Raw genomic sequence first — 23,547 nt, 5'->3', positions numbered from 1 at the left:
TCTAGATCTCTTGTTGGTAAAAATATTTTCTGCGCTATCCCCTCCAATGGGAAAAGCTCCCGTTAACGCTAAATCAGAGCCACTACACTGCTCAAAAGTAAACCCCCCGGGCTCTACACCTTTGACAAAGGCTGTACTATAGATAGTCTGGGACTATATATGCTTTGACTGTCATACATTATTGAACGTACTGCGGGAGGTGGCCAGTTCGAAACCCACCGCCGGACACCCACCGGTAAAATGGGTACAAGCGTCCCCCGGCCCGGCGCCCGGCTCTCTCAGGGGTGTGCGTTTGGAAGAGGCTCTGCTAACCCTGCTGTGCTCCTTAGAGGGCTTAAAGTTTCGAACAACTAATGACCTGCAAAGGTCTGGTTCTCACAGGTCGGGTAGGGCAGCAGTCGCAAGGGGCTCCAGGACAAAAATCACAGCCCAGACAGAAACGCTGTTCTTGGGTATCTAAACTATGCAAATAAATAAATAAATAAATAAATAAATAAATAAATAAATAAATAAATAAATAAATAAATAAATAAATAAATAAATAAATAAATAAATAAATAAATAAATAAATAAATAAATAGTGGTCCGTGAAGAAATGACGCTATCCGTAACCGAACAATAAGGAGGGCTGTAACACGCACGTGGGTTTTCGGAGACGTAATGCGGCGACGACCGGCGATTACATCCAGCACTTTTATGACGTCATATATGCGGCATTCGGCATTTAGTTTTAGCCGCCATACTGACGCATTCATATCAGAGAGAGCGTGAGCCCCACACTCCCCGTCGCTTCCATACTTTTCGTCTCAGTCTGATGACGTCACGGACACTGATGTCTACGCCAGCGCGGCTTTGTACGTTTGGTATCGGGGCATTCCTTCCTGTATTGTAGCCGCTCCTTTTCAGCGGCCGACGAGGCTGCTCGTAGTTTGACGCTGTCGAAGGCTGATCGAGAATATCTGTCCTGTTATAGTTTCCTTCCGCGTTGAGAATGCATGACCGCTAATGGCGTCTCTATCGATTCTGACGCAAATGCGCACGCTCTGTCATTTATGTAGCATCGTGGCGGCATTATGTGCTGATGGCGAAACGGTGCTGAGTAGATTTAGACAGCGCAATTGCAGATTGTCGCGTACGCAGAGTATTGTATATCTCCCTTTTTGCCTATTATTGCATAACGCAAGAAAACCCGTTTTCATGGTGTTTTCTTTTTTTATTATTATTACCGACGACGTTCTCGTTTTTTCCTGTTTCGCGAAGGTCAAATGCACTGATTTGACTACTTCAACTTTCGCAAGAAAGACAGCTGTAAACTAACAATAATAGTTGACACGCATATACGCCCCAGTGGTCACGGGGCTCCTTTCACAATCTGCCGCAAAACGTTATTGCTTCGTGATGGCTCTCAGGCTGCGTTAAGGCTGCTACTACGAAGCAATGCTTACAGTCATTAGGTTTTCAGATCGTAATTGCAAGAGAGCAAACTCACTGGCCATCAGCGCATTGCCATGGAATGATCTTGTAGCAAGAACTTGCGAATTAAACACGTAGTAGCAGGAAGACATCGGGCCTTACAGAGGGCCGATGGCTGTCTACTGGAGAACGAGAAAAGTGCCTGCCGGTGCCAAGTCTGCGGCGAGACGAGAACACGCGCACAGTAGTTCCGCTACTGGATGACGCAGGCGTGCGCGACGCTGGCAAAGAAGCGCTGCACGCGGCCGCCTTCTTCGGCCACGCCCGGGTCGTCCAGGTCGAGTGCGATGTGTTGCTGCTGCAAGCCGGGGCTGTCGGGGATCGGTGCTCGAGGGCCCAGCCAGGGCTCCTGCAATTGTCACCTGGGCGGCGGAACGAGCCGCGGCCGGTTGTCTAGCACCTTCTCGATTTCGCCCATGACGGTAGAGGTCAACTTGGGTAGTACCTGCGGGAAGAACGGGACGGCCGGCTGAGGCTGACACCCTTTCCACACGATTAGTGACTGAGCGGATAGTTGATATGCTTTTTTATTTACATGAACAATAAAGGAGAGGCTGACGCCGCATAGCGGCTCCGGCTACTCCTTTTCACCATTTCACAGGAGCCAACTGGTCTGACGATATAAATTGTAACATAGGTAACATAACATAACATAACATAACATAACATAACATAAATAACATTACACAAACAGTACACAGCTTATCAAACGAAGTACAAGCGTCAGGAGAAGTAGCACTGATGAGCGATATAAACTCTTTAAATGTGTGTAAATGTGCAACTCTGTACAGAATAGTACATAATACAATATGTATAACAGATATGAATAAACAAGGATATAAGAACAAAATTAGACTTTTTTGCGGTATATACACAGCGAAGTAAATAACAAAGCTGTTGACGCACTCACTAACCTAAAAAAAAATACATAACACGCTTGTTTGCGCCAACACGGAAAACCAAGTAACAAATATATTACTACACTCACTCACATAGAGGTAGCAGCTCTGGCATTGACTGCGCTACACGTACTAAATTAGTCGTTCCCAACAAAGGGTGCCACTGTCCTTAAGGAATGTTATAAACGCCACAAGGGCTCGCTTCTGCAGTGAACACAGGTCGGCCATATGTCTTTATTTTAAGTGTACAAGGTAGCATATATCCGCATATATTCGCAGCAGCTAGGGCACCAGGGACATTAATTGAAGCGCATGAAAATCAACTTAATAGTTGTGACAGTTCAAGCGAATGACGGGATTTGGGCGCATGGTCATGCTGCTCTGGTTTATAGGGTTTGACGGGCCGCCGTAGTGGAGGACTCCGGAAATTTCGACCACCTGGGGTTCTTTAACGTGCACTGATATCGTACAGTGTAGGGTGCCGTGCTTTTCGCTTCCATCGAAAAACACAGCGACAGCCGCGGTCAGGATCGAACCCGCGTCCTTGGGCACAACAGTCGAGAGTCCTCATCAAATCACTAAGCCATCGCGGCGGGCCTCTGGCCATGTGCTGTTCCGTGTTACTTCACAATACATTTTTCATCTAGAACAAACAGAAAAAAAAAATGGAGAGGGAGATGCAGCTCCCACTGCAAAACGTAATGGCATGGATCCTGCCAATCTTCTGGACAGCTGGTACAAAAACTTAGAGGTCACTACAGAAATTGCATTGGGAGAATGCGAAAGCATTAGTGGTGCCGCGAGGTTTTTGTAACTTTTACTTCTAAATGTGTTTATTGTTATTTTTGTTCCTTGGGACTTATTTCTATTAATTTCATTTTCAATTTGATTCTTTTATTTTTGTGTATATTGCTTTTAATTAACACATAATTAATCATCATCACAATTATACAATTTATAATTATTATTATCATCACTAATTTGTTTTTTATTTTAATAACTTCTTACCATCAATAATTGCGATTCAATATTCCAGCTTTTTTATATACCCTGGCTCACAACTCACTTTTGGTCATGAGTGCTGACGTCGTCAGGTGATGACGTCACATTCGGCGACAGCCTACTTACTACCTGTCGTAGAGCATTAGTAATTGGCTTACGGGGAAGTAAAGGCGCCGTATCTGTCACACTTTCTCTGAGGTGCACCAAAACCGCACCGGAAGGGAAAAGGAACCTAAGCTGAAACTGGTGTATGGTGCACACCTACACGTACTTGATTTATAGGGAAGGTAAGGTGCTGTATGTGGCGACACAATTTGGTGCCTGATTTTGTGGACACAACATAGCCTACTAAAGCTTTCGCATTAATAGGTTCAACGCCCCCCACCCCTCTCCCTTTTCCCGCAGTGCACTCAAAGCCTACCTGGAGAGCACCGAGGTGATCGTAGAGCTGGTCCACTGAAGAGGCGCCCACGAGGACGGTGTGCACGTGCTCGCTCTTCAGGCACCATGCTGTCCATCGTCGCAAAGCATGGGACACGAGAGATACAGGCACACCCATCTCAACATCATTTTCTACTGCGCTGCGATTTTCAATTTGTGTGTAAGAGATAAAGTTGTACACGCTCACACCGTTATACAACGCGTGCTGAACTATCTATATTGCCTGATATATCTTGCATTAGGTATATGAACTCCCTACCCTAGATTGTTAGTACAAAACCCCGACTAGCCCGTTCTTGCAGCGGCCCACCAAATGTCGTCCGCGAGAAGCACGTACCAATGGTAAGCTGGTTGCAGCTGCAGCCTAGCCTGTCGGCGATGTAGGAGAGCTCTTGCAACTTGGACTGCTGCCGCGGGAAGCGACCACCAGACTCCTCGCACATGGCCTTCTCCGGACGGTCCACTTTGTCCGTCACGGCGGAGACGTATTGCTGCGCACGCAACCATCAAAATGGAGGTGAGGACAAAGCGCGGCCGCCCTACCAGGTCTAGAGGCAAGTGGAATCTAACGTGGGCTGTGCTAGACATAATTTCCGAGGGTTCAGCATTAATTTCCACCGCAGGGGGTTCTATAACATGGGCTGACACTGCACAGCCCACGGACATCCTTTTCGGTTTGGTTTGGTTTGTGGGGTTTAACATCCCAAAGCGACTGTTTCACCTTCATCAAAATGCAGCCGCAATTGTTGATACCGTGTCCTTGAGCTCAGCAGTCTCTATTCACAACCCTTTGTTTTTCTGAAGGCATCCCCTTATTTCAGAACGATGTTTTTGCACTGACGACTGCCAAAGAATACTACCGCTTCTCTTTTGCACAACCTCACTCCTCTAAAAATATAAGCACATTCATTAAATTGAATTCCTGGGGAAACTTGTGGCAGCCGACAAGTATTGAGTAGAGCACAGCTCCTCGGCGAGTGAGCTGCTGCAGTTGATTTTGTCTGGGTTTAATTTGAATGTTTGTCATTTTTCTCGGCTTCTGTTTTTGCATAATATCTTCTGTTACGCCGTTAAAAGGGAATAAAAATCAATTCGGTTATGCCTCGCATACGATCTGCTGCTTGTAGTCTTCGCCTTCTTTCTAGCGGAGCTTAGGGAGAGTTCTAAATGCAAGCAAACAGCATCATTAGCGACAGGCATCTCAGAGACCCCCGAATTTGTCAGATATGGAGTTAGTACATGGACAGTGCGATGAGAGGGATATAAAATAAAGGGGATTTGCTTAAGCAGTCAAATAGAGGGCATCTAGGTGTATATTTGTAAAACAGCGCGCCCTTACGGAAATCCCATATCTGCTCCAGATATGGAACATATGCTGCCAGATACAAATATATAAGGCAGCAAATTAGACTTTATCTGGGCCAGATAAGGTCATATATGCGCGAAATGTTGCCCTTATATGGCTCAGATGTGGCCATATCATGCAACATATAATCCATATCTGAACGGGTAACGGGACCTTATATGGCTAGATCAGGGGCATATATGGTATCCTCGCGGCCTTATGTGGCCTGATAAAGGGCATATATGGCATCGTCATGACCTTATATAGACAGACCAGGGCCGTATATGCCTGGCATCAACAGGACTTTATATAACCTCATCGGGGCCTTAAATATGTAGGCGCCATAGTGATTGTATACAACGTCGGACAAGAACAAGAAAGACATGGGACGAGCCCGTGTCTAGTGTCCGACGTTGTTCGCGCTGTTTTTATTTATTTCAGAATACTTCAGGCCTTATAGTCCAAATATGGATATACAAAGATGCATATTTACCAACTAGACCAATCGAACGTTCTGCATCTGGGTGTGCAAAGGAGGTAATGAGAGCCGTTAGCTGAACGTTCTGCCTCTGGGTGTGCAAAGGAGGTAATGAGAGCCGTTAGCTGAACGTTCTGCATCTTGGTGTGCAAAAGAGTTAATGAGAGCCGTTAGCTGAACGTTTTGCATCTAGGTGTGCAAAAGAGTTAATGAGAGCCGTTAGCGGAACGTTCTGCATCTGGATGTGCAAAAGAGTTAATGAGAGCCGTTAGCTGAACGTTCTGCATCTGGGTGTGCAAAGGAGGTAATGAGAGCCGTTAGCAGACCAAGAATTGGCCTGGACTTACCCTAAAGGAGCCCCGTGAGAGCAGGTTAACGCCTTCGTCAAACTTCCCCGTCAGAACGCCGAAGGCCTGCGGCGACCACGACATTGTGCCGATGCCTGCGATGTATTTGCGCCCCATCAGAATACATGACGTTAGGCAGCAAATGACATTTAAAGAAAAACAGCATAGATCGTCGAAATACGAGACTGACTATAACTGCGACGATTAATTATGGTGTCACTACATGGTGTCACTGGATGATTCACTACATGCAGAAGAGAGCACAAAAAGATATCCACATCGGAGAAGCGCCCTTTTTTGTGTATTCTCTTGTGTACGTGATGTACCATGAAGTGCCAGCACTTAATATATTCATGTAACTAACTAGCTCGCACTCAAATTTTGCTGAGTAATTATGGTGAGAGTCATATAGGGGCAAACACCCTCACATGCAAAAAAAAAAAGAGAGAATTCTGTCGCATTTTTTTGTTTATTTTCGAAATTATTTTAGGTTGGAAATCGTCATCAAAAAGGTTAGGGGCACACTTTCCGACACAAGCCTATTGCAGTTTATTTGCGTATCACATAATATTGGCTATTCCTCAAGTCGCTGAACTCTCTCAGCAAGAAGCAGAAATGCCTCGGATTACTTTGAACGAACTTTAAGTTAGGTTCACAGCGCGAGAGGAGTACAAGGATAAAACGTGATCACGTGCTTCGAGGGCGTGCACACTGACCAATCTTCTGGCACAGTTCCGGTAGCTGCAGTTCCACCTTGTCCCTGTGGAACATGTGGTACTCGGTCTGTTCTGCCACGGGGGGCACCAGATGACACTGCCTCGCCACTGTGTACGCCTCCTGGCGAGACGAAATGCAAACAATAGGACTTACTGTGCTGCCATCCTTCTGTTTGTAACGAAGACACTTTTAATGAATGAATGAATCAATCAATCAATCAATCAATCAGTTTTTATTTTCGCGTACAATGTACAGCGAAGAATCTCGTGCGTCCCAATCATACTAAACCGGACAGCAGGCAGTAACATACCGATTTTTTAGCAGGTTGTAATCACACTTAATTAAATGATAATAGCAAAACTTTCAAAACGCATTCACTTAGTTGTACGCTGCTCTGTTACAAATAATAGAGGTAAAAGAAAACTACCGTATTTACCCGCACAATGAACGCGCTCACGTAATAACGCTCCTCCTACTTTGGTTGTCGAGAAATTACGCTACGAGTTGTGTCAAAGGGAACTCTGTTTGCGTGAGAGAATTATAGGTCGATAGGCGAGTTACATGTGCGGGGTTATGCCAAACGTTTTATTATATGCTCTTGACTAGAGAAGGAGAGCTACGGTGAAGCTATGCGTTTTGGTTTACTTACAAATTAAGTCGTACTAGTAAATAAATTATTTCACCAGCCTAATAACATGTCGTACTTTCGTCATTTTTATCACTACAAACTTTCTTCGAATATTTTGGCCCACGCAATTAACGCACCCCATATTTACCGAGACTTCTTGGACAAAAGAATGTATGTCCAATAAGTGAGTAGATACGGTATCAGCTAAACTGGAGATTAGTAAATATAAGTGACTTTTAAAATAGTCGCACGTAGGTGGCGTAATTTCAGCATGTTTCTGTCTTTTCAGATTTCGCTTTGTTTCTTTTAAACTTCAACGTACAAGAAGGAGTATGTCGCAGTAGATGTCGAAGTGAGGAACAGCTATATTTACCATTATTTCCATGGGACTCCATCGTGACGTGCCCCAGTACATGGCCATCCCTTGGTTAATGCAGTAGGTACATGCTCGGACGATTTCTGCAGAATAGAAGACAGTACCTGAGCAGACCTCTGAAAACCTTTCAAATGTAATGCAGCGGCATACATTACATTACGCTCGGTACAAATACATTGAGGACAAATACAAGGTGTCGATACTGTGCAGTATCGAAGATGACGAAGTATGTTTTGTAAAAAGTAAGAAATATACGAACAAACGGCCGTGTTCCATGCGTGATCTCCTTTGCACACAATATGGTGTAGAGACGTACCGGTAATTGTTTCAACACAAATAAATTAGTCCAGTATGCGAAAAAACACAGCTTTCTATTATAATTACGTTAGCTCGTTTTGTTAAGTATTTCTAATTAACATTTTAGTTCAGCATTGCCATGCCTGTTTTCAGCGTTGAGTATCGCAAAATTTCTAATTCGGCTGTAAAGAGTTCGCGTCTAATCGAAGGATGTACGTTTTAACGCCATAGTATTCAAGATCCCCGCCTTACAGAAAATACGATATAGTATTGGCATTGTAGGCGCAATGAGCGAAAAATTATGGGAATCAATTTTCCAGGTGGTGACATGTGGTAGTAAGCAGGTGACGTGGCCGAGCACTGATTGGTCTGCGCGTTGTGTGACGTCACGAGATCACATGACATGGTAGGAGCTGCGACTCGGGCTTCTCTTTTGAGATGTATCAATGAGATGGAAATCAAACCTTCCAGGGCCCTTGGGTGATGAGTAAGACGTGCGCGCGACTCTTAAGTAACGTAGGCACGTCCATACAGCTTGGTTAAAGCGGGGTTTTATAGATATCTACGTCATGTGGCCATTCACATTACTGGGTAGCTTACAACTGTATGCAAATGAATATATGAGAGGTGATAGAGGCACCAATTAAGGCAGAGATGAGGCGAGTAGCAAAGTGCATATACGCGAAACATGATCCGCAAGATCAGCCGCTCACGGAAGCCTTGAAGGCGGAGTACATCTAACATCCCGTGAAACAAGGGCACTTACCTTCCATGGGGCACATGGAGTCAGCTTTGTTGATTAAAACCACGTCTACGTAGCTCAGTTGTAGCCTATCCAGCGACGCCTGAAGACCTGTCGAGGATGAAGACAACAAATTACTTTCTGCGACGCTTAAAGCAACGCGTGGAGCACTTGACTACACGACCAAGTTTACTACTGCCAAGCATGTTGACACCCTAAAATAAATGCTTCCCTAAAACAAAAAGTGCCGCCTATGAACAACTGAGCATTTAGTTGTAGGTAAATGAAAGCGTCAAGAAAGAACTTGCGCTTAGACAGGTAGTATCAGCGCTAGAGACGTCACGAGACACAGCACTGACGGTACACGTCTCTGATAGCCCAGCATTTTATTGAAAGGTTACATTTTCAATAAAATCTGAAATTTTATCTTTTCATCTTTTATGCAACAGCAACCCTTCTCAACACAATGAAAAGTAAGTTCAGCAGATTATGACTGAGAAAGCGTTGTATTCCTACGGGTGAAATGCTTTCCAGTGACGTGTTCGACATATAGTAAAGCTATTTCTGCTAGTATTGTATGTTCGATGTGTATGTGACAGCGCCCGCGCAACCCATCACAGAGGCACTTTGGACTGCCATCGCTTGAGCGCTCGCGTGACAGTCATACGGCAGGCAATCTGATGCGGGCGCTGCTCCCTCCGAGAGTCCGCCCCATTCCGGCTCTTTTTCACTCTGCGCCCGCTGTATGCTGACTCTCTTTGTCTGCCTACACCATCTGCAGTCTTGTTTATCTGAATACCCGGGTTCGAATCCGGTCGCGGCGGCCGCATTTCATCGGAGGTGAACTAGGAAAACGCTCGTGTGCTGTACGATGTGGGTACGCTTTAAAGAATCCCAGCTGCCCAAAATTACTACGCAACCATCCCCTATGGCGTCCCTCATTTCACACCTGCTACTTCAGGACGTTAAACACGCCATGTATCTATATCTGTGTTGTTTATGTGTTCGTATGCGTATGTATGTACCAAATTACAGGAACTTGTCGCCCAGTGAGCCAGGCAATAAAAGGCGACGAAATCTCACCACTATGCGGTTGTCTTGACTGTAATACATAATAATTTTTCCGGATGAACCAATCTTTAAAGGCCCACTGTCCACCCTCCAGTCGAAAATATTTTCTTTCCCGGTGACTGTGAAACTTCGCTCCCAGAACGCAAGCCGCAAAATGTTTTTGAAAAGAGTCGTGTTTCTCTCCTCCCGTTCCCTCGCAAAGGTTTTTCACTCTTCTGCCCAGTCGTCTAGCCTCCACAAGACGAATTCCCCTTCCTCATCCGCGCTTGGCGGGAGGTGGGGCGTGGCATTCTGCGTGCGCGAAAAAAAAAAAATGAAAAAAGAAAAAAAAAAACGGACGAGGGAGCGGGCGCCGCTTCATTCAGTCAAAGCCACCTAGACTTTGATTCAGTCCGGCCGTGGCGAGGGAAAAGCGCGCAGCGAGCGGTGGACACATTTAGTGGTGTACGCCCATCCTTCAACCGTCAGACAGCTAGACGGACCAATGGATGTCGTTTTCTACTCGGACGTCAGACTTGCGACTCGTAGAGAACGGGGAAGCTGGTTTGCCGGAGGGGAGGATGAGAGAGCTTTGATTTGTATTTTTGCTGCTTTGCGGCGCGCGTGTCGCTGTAGCATTTTGCACAGACTATCTCAGGTACTACCTGATCAAAGCACTGGGCTCCTTTGCTTAAAAGGTCCTTCCCTGGACAGTGGCCCTTTAAGTTACAACCCCCAAGGAGCCAGGTAGAATAAGGGGAAGAATATGGCTACACAATATCAGAATAGAGAGGGGATGACTACACAATATTCACGCTGCACAGATGAAGACAAGTAAGTCCCCTTGTTGAAACATTATCTGGCGAACTGAAGCCCCTCCTCCCTTGCCATCCTTTGTGTAACCCCCAAGGAAGGTTGATACATTGGTTGGAAGAGCTGGGCATTAAAGATAAGCTAACCGCAGATATCTGTCCTCAAAGTATACTAAATGAACTAGTCGGAAACTAGCACATGACACATTCTCGAGGTCTCACCTTCGATAATGGCTTTCCTAGAGAGCCCTCGTTCGGAGTCACCCCTGAAAATGCAGCAAATAAGCCGTCAATATCTATGTACACAACACAGCAAGTACCCTTCAACCGTGGGGATGCTGACGAAGTGGTCAGAATAATTTTTGCTTGCTTGAAAGGACGAAAGAAACAAGAAAAGAAATCGTGATGCCAGCATCAAGTGAAAGGCTACCTCCTTTAGAACAACAAAAAGTCGAACAAAAAGAAAGGGATAACGCAATGAAGAGAGACAGAATAAAATAAGAGTATGCCTGTGCTACTGGAGTGTCTGATTTTAACGCTATGAACCTTGCACGCTATAGTCATGACTCCTTAATGTGGTGTAACGTGTAGCACTTACAATATATATACATATATATATATATATATATACATATATATATATATATATATATATATATATATATATATATATATATATATATATATATATATATATATATATATATATATATATATGTGTGTGTGTGTGTGTGTGTGTGTGTGTGTGTGTGTGTGTGTGTGTGTGTGTGTGTGTGTGTGTGTGTGTGTGTGTGTGTGTGTGTGTGTGTGTGCGTGCGTGTGCGCGTATGTGTGTGTGTGTGTGTGTGTGTGTGTGTGTGTGTGTGTGTGTGTGTGTGTGTGTGTGTGTGTGTGTGTGTGTGTGTGTGTGTGTGTGTGTGTGTGTGTGTGTGTGTGTGTGTGTGTGTGTGTGTGTGTGTGTGTGTGTGTGTGTGTGTGTGTGTGTGTGTGTGTGTGTGTGTGTGTGTGTGTGTATGTGTTTTATGCCAGTTACATAGTTTACATACATAGTTTTATGCCAGTTATTTATTCTTCATTTCACACGTGTTAAAAGGTTCACATAGGACGCTGGAAAATTCATTGTCATGGGTATGTGTATGTATCTTTTTAGCAGAGGATGACAACAGTAGCTATGACGACGACGACAAAGGACACATATTTTGTTCTATATTCCTTGATGGCATGAATGGTATGGTGCTGATTAGTGCTGATTAGTGCTGCAGGTGAGTTGTTGCAGTTTTTTGCACGCATCAATTATGACAGCGCACTGAAAGCATAAGACCATGAATGTGCCATTGCATTTTCTATTTCATGATGGAAATAACTATGGTGCACCAATGGTGCGAACGAATGCCATAATGGTGAGGGCACATCAACCTACGCTTGCGACTGCATGTCTCATGATCATTTCACTGTGTGACGCTGTTCACGGGTGGCTTCACTTACTTCGTCGCCCAGAACAACTTGGTCGTTACCACGTACGTAGACCGCCTGGAGAGAAGAAAAGAGTAGGCAAACAAATAAGCAAACTGTACATGTCTGACTGCCTACACAAACTACAGGAGCAGTTTAAAGCGCACAAGTTAATCACAGCTTTTTTTTTTTTTTTTTTTTGGGGGGGGGGGGGGGGGGGTAGTTCGAAACTTTTTCGCAGTAGTTTCACTTCCTAGTGCGAAGGGCTTGGGAATAATCTTTTCTGCCCATGAGCGCCAAACTGACCACTGTAAGGCCAGCTGGTTAAGGTAACTCCCAAGGTGGAGTAACAAAGGGAAAAACCTGTAACAAAGCAGAAACTAATCATTAGCATTGATGGCTATAAAGAAAAGCTATGCCGCCAGTGCAGGAGCTTCGTATTTGAGGAAAAACGCGTCCTTGTGCGGGGATCGAACCAGGCTAATAAGGAATTACTTTCTTATTACAAATGTACTGTAACTTGTGGGATTCACCTAAACATTTGACCAACACCATTAATACTTCGAGTTGTTCATTAGTTCGCTCTCACTCTATCAGATGCTAGACGGCCCGGTTATCCATATTTGTCAAGTGACTGATGAGCGACTACCAGATACCGGATACCAGATTTGAGCCCAGGACTAGGATGAATTTTGCTTCGGTTACGAAGCCTCTGTGGAAGCTGTATAGCTTTCTTTTGTAGCCGTACGGCCGCGCTTGAATGGATGTTAATGAGATCTCCCTCATAGTAATATCGCTGTAGCATACGCGAACATCTCAGTGATACAGTGCTCTAATAATCTTCTTGTGCCAGAAACATCAATTTAGAATAAACTAACGACTTGTTGGGCATGAAGGGTCAAAGTTTCCTTTTCTTTCGCTTAATGAAAAATGTAGGAAAAAGAGAGAAAAAAAAACACAGCTGCTAGATACTAAACTGGTGAATCCTTTTAACTTGTTCAGAATTTCTGACACCTTTGGACCTTTGACAAGCACTGCCTCGATTGCACGCTAGGTCATTCGGAGACTCGAGTGCATTGTCAGCTGAGCAGAGAAACTCCCTCCTCGCCCTCCGGTGCCTCATCAAGGTCGTCCTTTGTTAATGAATTCACCTCCCCATCCGAAAGCAGCAGGTGCGCTCTCTATTCCAAGCCCTAGCAGCAGGCATTTCTATTCTCGCGACGGGCCAAGAACAGCGCGCCCGATCCGTCTTAGTTTGTCTGTCCAGGTCGACAACGAGGAACGCTTGCCACGCCACGCCTTCATTAGAGCGCGAGCTCAGTGGGTGGTAGCCATCGCACCGCGGGCCGGCATGTCGAAGGGAGAGGACACCATCATCTTTCTTTGTTGTAAAGAGACTCCGCTTTGGGCGCGCATTGCATAAATAAGGCGTGAACCGCATTGCACTGCGTGGGCAAAAAGGGACGAAATTAACCGAGAGGCGGGGTTCGGTCTACTTCGACGGAGGTGCTGAAAGCTCGTAGCAGGCTATCCAGTGCCGCACGAAGCTCAGTTAGCTGTCATTACATGTTCGACATCGCCACGGCTATATGCGCTCACGCTCTTTTCCTTCTTTTATCAAAACCTAACCTAATGGAACTATAGAGGACCTGAGGCCGACTCGTATGTGGAGATTATTGCTGTATGCAGTTAGGATTAGCTTTTATTTAATTCTGATCGCAACTGGTTCACCATGGCGAAGCATTAAATAATAAATGAAGACAAGTTTATGGTACATCCAGTTTTGCGACCTGGCAGATCTTTGTCACCACACACTCAAGCGCAAAAATCACCTGCCGCTGCCACTTTTTTAAGCCCAGTACAGCGTCATGAAAGAACTCAAGAAGCAGCAGCGCTCACCTTATTGAAGCTTTTTCACTTGCGAATATGAGTTTTTCACTTGCCCATATGAGTTAGAGTCACTTAGATTCCAGTTATTCTAATGTGTTCCGTCTCCTATTCTTATTTTTCCCTCTCCTTTCCATTGTATAAGAGGATCACTTGCATTGCGCGACGCGGCTATGGAAGGACTCGGGCACTATTGAAGCTCCGGGTGTTTTTAGTGTTTGCATTGCCAAACCACGAGGGGCGTACAGCTTCGTCTCGCTAAGTGCATTTAACCACAGTGCGGGTATTACCTGGATGTGTTACGTAATCACTGTTTACTTCAGTTTTCGAGCGGACGTACCGACAGAACCGATGACGCATGAGAGGAGAAAACTACACCGACAGTAAACCAGCAATCGGTCCCAAAATAACCCTGCGTTTTTCGCTGTCTTGCGCTGCAGTTATCAAATCGGCGATTTTCCCGTTCCGAAATATTTCACTATACCTATCGGGCATGCATTCACCTCAGTTTCATTCCTGGATTTGAACGCCAAATACGCCTGCTTCTTCGCACCGTGTAAAGCTGTCGTTGCACTGGCGTACATTTGTGGGGAAAAAAAAAAAACAACATTTATTGGTATGGTTTCAACGTGAATGTCAATGATAGAAGCAGATAAGGCGATAACTTAACGACTTCAGCGACAACCTTCGAGACCGATGGCCTGTGCAAAAAAAAAAAAAAAAAAAAAACATAAAATAAAAGAATAAAAAAATAAAAAAAAAAATAGCATGCTATATGCGTGCAAAAGCTACGAATATCTAACCCGATCGCCGCTCATACTGAGAACAATCGGTGCTCTTTTATTGAGAGGACGAGAGAAAGAAGCCCTCTGCTCTGAATCATGCTCTCTTTGCGCGAACACAGGGTGCCGCTCTACGAGAGAAGCAGGCACCACTGCATGCAATCTCTTAGGGAAAACAATGGAGTCTAGTGAGAACCCGGGCCACCTGGAGCTGGGCCAGGGAGAGGAGGATGAAAACGAGGATGAGTTTAAGGCTAGAGAGAGAGAGAGAGAGCGAGAGAGAGAAGGGGCAACCCACCTCCAGCGCTTCTTCTTGAGCACCTTGCCAAGAACCACCTCGGCCCTGTAAACACAAACAACAGGCGGGGGCTTTTTCACCTCACCAACAGAGGCGCGGAAGTGTTCGTCTTTTCTTTTATGTATACTTTCATCTCTTCGCGCGCGGTCTTAGATACGCCTTCTTCTCGGCTGGCGCAAACAATGGCACTCATTGTGTGCGTTGCCGGGCGGCACGAGACAGGAAAATGGGAAATGGGTGGGTGGGGGGTGGGGGGAGGAAGAGAGGCAATTTACACGAAAAAAAATGGAGAGAGCAACGTCGCGAAATTAAGGCGCTGGCGTGAGCGGAATTGCTGTGCAGCCAGGCGCATACATGCATGCGTTCGAGACATGCAGTAGGCTGGAGGAAGTCTTCTTATTTTTTTTTTTTTCACACTAGGGATAGTCGTGTACTGCTATGGTGAACACTGTAACGACATAGTACAAATTGTAATCCCTCTTCCGTCTTCTTTCCCCTCTTCGGATAAGAAACTGTCAAAATAGAATCGTATGATTGAGGTAATTGAGACACTGGTGCCTGTTACCTTAACTCTCGTTGGTAATGGATTTGTACCGACCGTGAAGCTTTCCTGTAAAGAATTACCTGTGCCTCCTACATACCCAATAAACAAGGCCTGTTCTTTCGCACACCAGTTTCACAGGCAATTAGCGGATGCAGAAAAGTTTATTTTACGAGGTACGTGTGCCCCGCCGTGGTGGTGCAGAGCACCCGGGTTCGATCCCAACCGCAGGCTGCTGCGTTTCGATGGAGGCGAAACGTTGTGTCGTTATGACTGAAGGAAGATGGAAAAGAAAATGCACGGACCTGCTACTGGCTCTGTAGCTGAGCCACCTCAACTGCCTCGTGCGGACAGGATTGATTGATTGATTTATAGGAAGGGAAAGGCGCGGTAACTGTCGCACTTGTTTTGTGTGGACACCTCAACCGCGCCGTAAGGGAAGGGAAGAAGGTGGGAGTGAAAGTGGAAAGAGAGAAAATAGAGAACGAAAAAGAAGAGAGAGAGAAAGACGCGCGTCTCAACGGCCGTCGTTTACCACCGAAACTGTGGCGGGTGAAATGACTGCCTACAACAGATAAAAAAAATCGGTGGCAGGCTATCCCCCGCCGCAAGCGGCGTTGGCCTTCCAGTCCCAGCCCTGTATGGCCAGGAACAGCCGCCTTTCCCGCCTAGAGGCGAAACGAAGCGTCCGTGTGCTGTACTAGGTCAGTGCACGTTAAATACCCCGTGGTGGTCCAAATTATTCCGGAGTTCTCCACTAGGGCGCCTCTTTCTCTCTTTCCGTTTTCACCCCCACCTTACACCCTCCCCATACGACGCGGTTAAGGTGCCCAAAGAAACAAATGTGACAGATACTGCATCTTTCCCCTCCTGTGAACCATTATTATTATTATTATTATTATTATTATTATTATTATTATTATTATTATTATTATTATTATTATTATTATTATTATTATTATTATTATTATTATTATTATTATTATTATTATTATTATTATTATTATTATTATTATTATTAAAGGTGCGTGTGACACCACTCCAGTGTGAGCGCTATTCTTTCCTTTCCACGCAGCACTTGATTAATGCAGTTGAAGCAGCAAGACGCCCGACTACTGTGCCGGAGTACCCGGGTTCGAACCCGACCTCGGCGGCTGCGTTTCGATGGAGGCGAAACGAAGAGGCGTCCGTGTGCTGTGCGATGTCAGCGCACGTTAAAGATTCCCAGGTGGTCGAAATTACTCCGTAGCCCTCCATTACGGTTCCTCTTTCTCTCTTTCCACTTTAACACCCACTTTCCTCCCTTCCCTTACGGCGCGGTTCAGTTGTCTACAGAAGCAAGTGTGACAGATACTGCGCCTTTCCCTTCCTATGAACCAATTATTATTAGGCAGCAAATTCTGTTCAAACGAATAATTCAGCGTTAGTGTTGTCCTATTGGCTGGGCGTTGAAATATTGAGAGGCGTAAAAACGCGACTAGAGACAAGTCACGTACTTCCCTGCGGCGTAGATGTCGGCCGTGTCGAAGACGTTGATACCGTTTTCGAAGGCAGCCGTCACAATGTCCTCGGCCATCTGCGAAGGCACAAATGAAGCAGCTCAACTCCAGCAAGACTGGCGGGGACAGACTAACCACTTTCCACAGTGTTTCAACAAAGCAAGCTTGTTCAAATATTTTTGGTTGCTCGTTTATCTGTTGAATTGGTGCGAATGAAAAAAAAAAATTATGGAGGACACGTAAGTGTCTCCTTGAAGGACATGGCGCAATAGCTTATGCTAGTCCACGTATATAAAGCCTCGCTTTAACCAAGCAGTATGAACGTACCGTCTGTTGCAGAAGTTTGCGGCCCAACGCGCCGGGCAGAGGAGCAGTATCGCTCCCGAGAGGCGGCGCTGCGCCCGCCGGCGCTGCCTGGTGACGTAGCTATAAAGAGTGAGGAGGCTTGTTCTCTTCTCCTCATCCCGCGGTTGATATCGCACATCTTTGCTCTCAGCCGCGGGATGAGGGGAAGAGAACAAGCCTCCTCACTCTTTATAGCTGCGTCACCAGGCAGCGCCGGCGGGCGCAGCGCCGCCTCTCGGGAGCGATACTGCTCCTCTGCCCGGCGCGTTGGGCCGCAAACTTCTGCAACAGACGGTACCTGCGTGGCCTAGGGATAACGTGAATGCAAGGGTTTTGACATGTTGATTGTGATATCACCCTCCCATATGAAAGGAGAGGCCCGAGTTGGCAGCTCCTGCCAAACGTAACGTCAGGTAACCCTGCGGCCATTTAGTTCTCGGCCATGTCAGCTGTAGCTACCGTGCTCATGATGATGATGATGATAATGATGATTATGTGGCTATCCCTTTGCATCGGGGAGGCACACGATGTGCACCCTAGCCGTTCGCTCACAACGCCAGCGCCGGACGTTGACGACGGAATTTCGGTGGACAGGCCCTGTAATGCTATCGCGTTGATAAAAGCTTACGCGAGAAAAATAAAAAGAACTTCGGCCTTCGACGTCTTGCGCAGTTTAGTGCGCGAGCGCTAGAGCTTGAGACCTACCGTTTAGGCAGTGTGTGATGTATAAAGCCTCCAGGTTTGTTCAGCAGCGATGCTCACGCGACACGCTCGTGTATTTGTCGCTGGTTTATGTGACGTCACAAGACCACACGTCATGGCTGAATTGGCAGAAGCGAATTTGCATGGGCAGCCAATTTGAGACGGGAATTGAACCCACAGGAACCTTTGGGATCCCGAGTGACGCACGCACCTCCTGAGCCACGCAGGCACGTTCGTGTGGTTAAATTATCTATGTCAGGTGGTATTTCACATAACGTGGTAAATACCTACTATATGCTAACGAGCGACCCAAAACAATGTGAAAACCGATATGCTGGCAAGCCTGTAATTCGCATTTGGTTTCATCACGCTAAATCGCTCATCATGTATAAAATTTTATACAACTGCGTCGAAAGACCTTTTTTCATTGAAGTAAAACCAAAATGTATTCGCAAGAATAATAACATCTTTTTTAATACTAAAGGTACAGTAGCGTACTAGCGCAAGCAGCACAGAAGAAGGAACGAGACACAGTGCGGTGTCTCGTCCCTTCTTCCATCGTGTGCACGCTGATGCGCTGCTATGCTCTTATCCCGCCATACCAACTGGCCAAAGAGTCCGCCTTTTGTTTTCGGATGTATTAATATGTAACCTAGCTTTGTGTTATGGATGCCGCAAACTTTCGCCCCACTGTGCCTAGCTCGGTTGAAACAATTTCCAGAACTGGAAGCGGATTGTAACTGCGCGGAATAAGTAGCGTATGAGTCCGCATATCATGACCCCGTGATAAGAAGTAGCGCCATGAAAAGCAGGAACTTACCCCCGGACAGTGCACACGGCTGTGACAAAGACGCAGAGGATACGTTTAAAAAGTAAACATCCATTGGACATTTTTGTCACAAAAAAATTCGATTGCGGAGGAAACCATATCGATACGAAAGGACACACAGTTGATGACATTTATTTTCGATATCTCACCTCTTCTGAAATTAGCGAGCCGAACGTCACCCATGTCCCTGTAGAAGAAAAAATACATGTTAAGTTATTTCACAAGGAAGCTGGGCCCGTATTCCAAGTTTGCGTCGTTATCAAAGTGTCGCTATCTCACGTGACCTCGAGTCATCTGATTGGTCGAAAAGCCGGAACCGGGCATTGCCTCTACGGAACCGGGCGAGGTGGCAACATTATGTTCCGGCTTTTCGACCAATCAGATGACTCGTGGTCATGTGAGATAGCGACACTTTGATAACGACGCAAACTTGGAATACGGGCCAAGTATCATCTGACAAAGTCGAGCAAACGCATCGGGTATATATTGTCGACTCTGAGTGTTTTATTCGAGCTGATAATAGTCGTAACAGCTTAGTGCATCTATTATGTAATTTAAATACAGGGCACGTCCATCACATGGCTTTCGGAAGCGTTTTCATAGACTACAAATAGAGGCACACTTACCTAGTCCAATGTTTGATATGCGTAGTCCTGACTTTCCAAGGTTTCTGCGGAGAACGAGAAAGAGAAAGTAGCCGTAAGTGGGCGCAGAGCAGTATATAAGGAAAAGCGATATCGCAAGTTCTGTTTTAGAGCGCAGATCTAATGCGGTTGATAGGCAGTTTAGCCGCGTCGCCATCGGCGTCGGTGTAACCGAGCGAAGAGAGTCACGACACACCATAGAGCCACGAGCCACCAAAGAATTGCCCAGAAGAATAGAAGCAAGGCCCATGAGCTTAAGTTGCTCGCTCATGACTCTTCTTTCTCTTCTTGATAATTTTTTTGGAGTCGTAAGAAAAATTAAGAGTGCTTTGTAACTGCACATACAAACATACAACCATCAGCCAAATTCTTTGACTCATCATGTGGCAAGAACGCTTATATAAGTGTGCTAAAATTTCGCATCAGGCAGTATCGTAATCGTCATTAGAATTTTTACAATATTGTAAGTTACAACATAAAAAGCATTCATGCACACCACGCGGAATGGTCAACAAAGCGAAATCATATTTTAGAGTCCGTACACTTCAGCTGAATCTAGATAGACAGAAAAAGCAAAGTTAAAATATTCCTGGAGAAATTTAAAATATCCCCGAAGGTTATTTCAATGTTTATTTATTGCAGTGCGCTTCACATTACGTTACCAAAGATACACAAAGCTATGCAAGTTACCCTGTCAGGGGAACCTTCTGTCAAAAAATACATGATACTTAACATAATTTCAAAGCGAGAAAGTGAAGTGTCTAAAACATAATAAAAATAAGACGTGATACAGAGAAAATGCGCAGTAGTGTTGCGTGAAGAGTGCATACGTAGAACGTGGAACATGTTGATAAAAATTACTACAGACTTTAGCGACTAAAGTAGTGAAAGGCAAAAGCCTGAGAGCCACATTCTGCTACGCAACTGGCACTAGTTAATAATTAATTATTTAGTCATTAAGTAGTTAAATGATTAGTACCTAAATAATTAGTCATTAATAATAATGGATTGCTCATTCAATTAGTCATTAATTACTAATTGACCATTAATTGGCATATGGCCATATAAGGCACGCATTCGCACATACTGCGGTGGTGCTCTGTGATTGGTCGAGACCTCTGTGACGTCATACCGCCTCGGGCAATCAGAGACGCCGCAAAAGCGGGACAGATTTTGTCCACGATAGCATGAGCCATTAAAGAAGGAGAGGTGTGCAAACTGGGCGAGACTCTTCTTCCGTACCACCTTCGTACCCTCATCCTCAACTTTCCATCTTAGCCTTTTTCTGCCTTTCCATCTTCCACCACTGCTCTCCTTTCTCTCCAGCCGTATCCCCACGCTCCGCCTTTCATTCTCGCCCCCTTGCGGTGACCTCTTTCCTCAGCTCCTCGCCGTATCCTACTGCTTTCAAAGTAGTCACCCTTCGGCTTTTTTGTGTACCACCACCGTCAAGTTGCGCACTATCCGGCACTTGTCGTAACCCCTTCCTTTCCCTTCCTCGCTTTTGATTTGGCAGCCATGTTATAGTTCCACATTCTTACGCTTTCGTCATACCCACTTGAACCACCAAGTCACCCGCTGTTGCTTAAGGTCTCTTCACTCTCCCCTAAATATGGGAAAGGCATGTCCATCTGTCTTTTATTCTACATGCTAGCCGTGGCAGGTGGCAGATATCATCCTTCATCCTTCTTCCACTATGTGCCACACCTGGCAGGTAACCGGTTTCGCCGACTCTTTTCGAACTATCTCTATCCTGTGCCGATTGTGGCTGCCTTGTACCTGTTTCTAACCGCTACAATTCCTCTAATTTTCTGATGCTTGCAACTTCCCTTCTCTCCTCAAAATAATCCCATTGCTGTAACAATGTAAGTAAAATATAAGTATTTCTCAATCTGACTATTTTTTATGTCGTTCCCCTAATTCCAAGTAAAATGTCTAGAAATTTATCTCTAACTGCAGCTTATCCTCTAATTCAGCTGTCATTCAAACTCTGACGTGACACCTGCAAACTTTGCCTGGCATTATTGCACCTGTTCCAGTTTAGCCATGGTCATTAAAGTTATCCACTCTAATACTGGTTCGGTTTGTTGTTGTTTAACGTCCCAAAGGGACTCGGGCTATGAGATACGCCGTAGTGAAGGACTCCGGAAATTTCGACCACCTGGGGTTCTTTAACCTGCACTGACATCGTACAGCTCACGGACGCCACTCCATTTCGACTACATCGAAACACTGTCGCCGGCGGTCCGGATCGAACCCGGGTACTCCGCACAGAGCCGGGCATCTTAACCCCTGTACCACCGCGGCCCGAGATTTACTCTAATATCCAAACGGGGCAGTCACTATGGAGCCGAGCAGTTCCATTTCTGACTCAAGAAGGTGAAATATGAGATGAGTTAAATGGCACGTTTTGTAGTTGTTGATTAGTCTGATATCGTCTAAGTAATAACTACAAAATGCTACATTTCGCTCCTCTCATGTTCCACCCCCTTGAGTCAGAAATGAAACTGCCCGGCTCCTGCGCGCTACCTCATAGACTTTGTTAGCCATGGGGACACGTTCACTTTATGGCTGCCCACTCACCTGTAGCGGATAGCTGGTGGGGCGAACATGGAAACCTGGCGCGTTGGTGGTTGGCTGGCCAGCACGGAGCTGCCACTAGACAGCGTCCCTTCGTCCAGGCACTCCAGGCTCGCCATTGGAGCGCGGCAGCTGTAAGGAGGCACGCCGCAAAGGTGAACACTTGTGGCGGCTATGTCCGATGAGCATTGCGCGTATAGCCGAGGCTAAAACTAATGACATCGCAAAATCTGCCCTCGTCATTAGCGCTAATATAGGCCTGTCTCATTTACAATGTTGAAGAATAGCAGTGAAGGTCTGGGCAAAGGGCCAAACGTTGAACTTGAAGGGTATGTTCTAGGGCTACTGATTTGTTTCGAGAACGTAAAGTACTACAAGCAACGCCATCTGGTTTTAACTATTACTACGTCCGTCCCCTAATTACGTTTTGCCCCGCCCGTTCTACACCCTGCATGAACTGACTATCCTGTAAAGCATGGTTCTCCACAGGCACTGTCACTGTGTGGCAAAGCACCCCAAAAAAATGAAGGTCAAATATTTTCTAATCGTGATTGTACTTCCATGATAAATTGTGGTACGTAAAAGTAAACTCTAAAGACCACTTGTTCCTTACAATACTGTTCTAAATGAAGCAAGCAGGCACTTGTTGTGCGCACATCCATAAGCTGGTGGCGCCGGATTTCTCGTTCACAGAACGAGGACACCATGGACGCCACAGGTGGTGTGTTGACAGCATAGCTACAGCTGAGACACAGCAAATTCTGTAGAAGCTGACGGTAATCATGACGAAGGCGCACATGCCACCAGAAATGTACAGGAAACCACCGCCAATTGAGGAGAAAAAAAGGAGGGGAAGCAAGATCCTCACTTGTTCTGGATGAGCGCATTGGTGAGGTTGTGCTCGCTCTTGACACTCATGCAGTCCGAGTCGAGGGCCACGTACTGTTTGCCCAGCTTGGACGTGCCCAGCGCCGAATCAGCGTGCACGTCGCCCACCAGGCTCGGAGACTCTGCGGTGGGAAACAGAACAGTCATCATTCTCCTCGACTGACTCGCATGCCACGTTCGCCACAGGACAATGTTTTACCGCGCCAACTGTGTAAAGGAAAGCGGGCCGACACCACAGGATCACGGCGTGTGTGGTGCGTGAAAGCACCGGAATTCACTCACTTGGTACCATGCCAGAGAAGATGGCTCTCCAAGAGAAGTACCCAGAAGGAGAAGGAAGGGACGACTTGACCAGGATACACTTATGCGCATTCACGATTAAGCGTACCGAAAGTTGCAACCGCGAACAGATGGTAACATGCTAGCTCGTGATGCCGGGAATTTAGATAACGGCGGCATGGATCAGAAACTACGCCTCAAACTCCGCTGTTCA

At 45.9% G+C, this 23,547-nt stretch overlaps 1 protein-coding gene across 1 annotated transcript; it reads right to left on the bottom strand.

Moving 5' to 3' along the window:
- Positions 1–1,717: 1,717 nt before the first annotated feature.
- Hk (potassium voltage-gated channel subfamily A regulatory beta subunit hyperkinetic) lies at positions 1,718–23,084 on the bottom strand. The gene is made up of 15 exons (XM_084596396.1): positions 23,035–23,084; positions 22,170–22,298; positions 19,569–19,612; positions 19,092–19,129; positions 17,064–17,143; positions 15,027–15,071; positions 12,093–12,137; positions 10,830–10,873; positions 8,770–8,856; positions 7,704–7,789; positions 6,702–6,822; positions 5,986–6,080; positions 4,153–4,306; positions 3,796–3,884; positions 1,718–1,918 (listed from the first exon to the last, which is right to left on the bottom strand). The coding sequence occupies exons 1-15, from the start codon at positions 23,082–23,084 to the stop codon at positions 1,832–1,834; spliced, it is 1,194 nt and encodes a 397-aa protein (XP_084452522.1). The 3' UTR covers positions 1,718–1,831.
- Positions 23,085–23,547: the final 463 nt, after the last annotated feature.

The sequence above is a fragment of the Amblyomma maculatum genome, chromosome 3 (assembly GCF_055883805.1).
Source record: "Amblyomma maculatum isolate TAMU_Amacu chromosome 3, ASM5588380v1, whole genome shotgun sequence".
Lineage (NCBI taxonomy): Eukaryota > Metazoa > Arthropoda > Arachnida > Ixodida > Ixodidae > Amblyomma > Amblyomma maculatum.
Note: the sequence above shows the minus strand (reverse complement) of the source record. Positions and strands in the feature narration are given on the sequence as shown.

Bases quoted from the DNA above. Each gene is read 5' to 3' on its own strand.
- Hk (XM_084596396.1), bottom strand. From the start codon at position 23,084: ATGAGTGTCAAGAGCGAGCACAACCTCACCAATGCGCTCATCCAGAAC. The intron at 17,144-19,091 runs GTGAGATATCGA...GTGCCTTCGCAG, and splicing joins GCTCGCTAATTTCAGAAGAG to ATGGCCGAGGACATTGTGAC. The intron at 8,857-10,829 runs GTGAGACCTCGA...CATCCTCGACAG, and splicing joins TAGGAAAGCCATTATCGAAG to GTCTTCAGGCGTCGCTGGAT.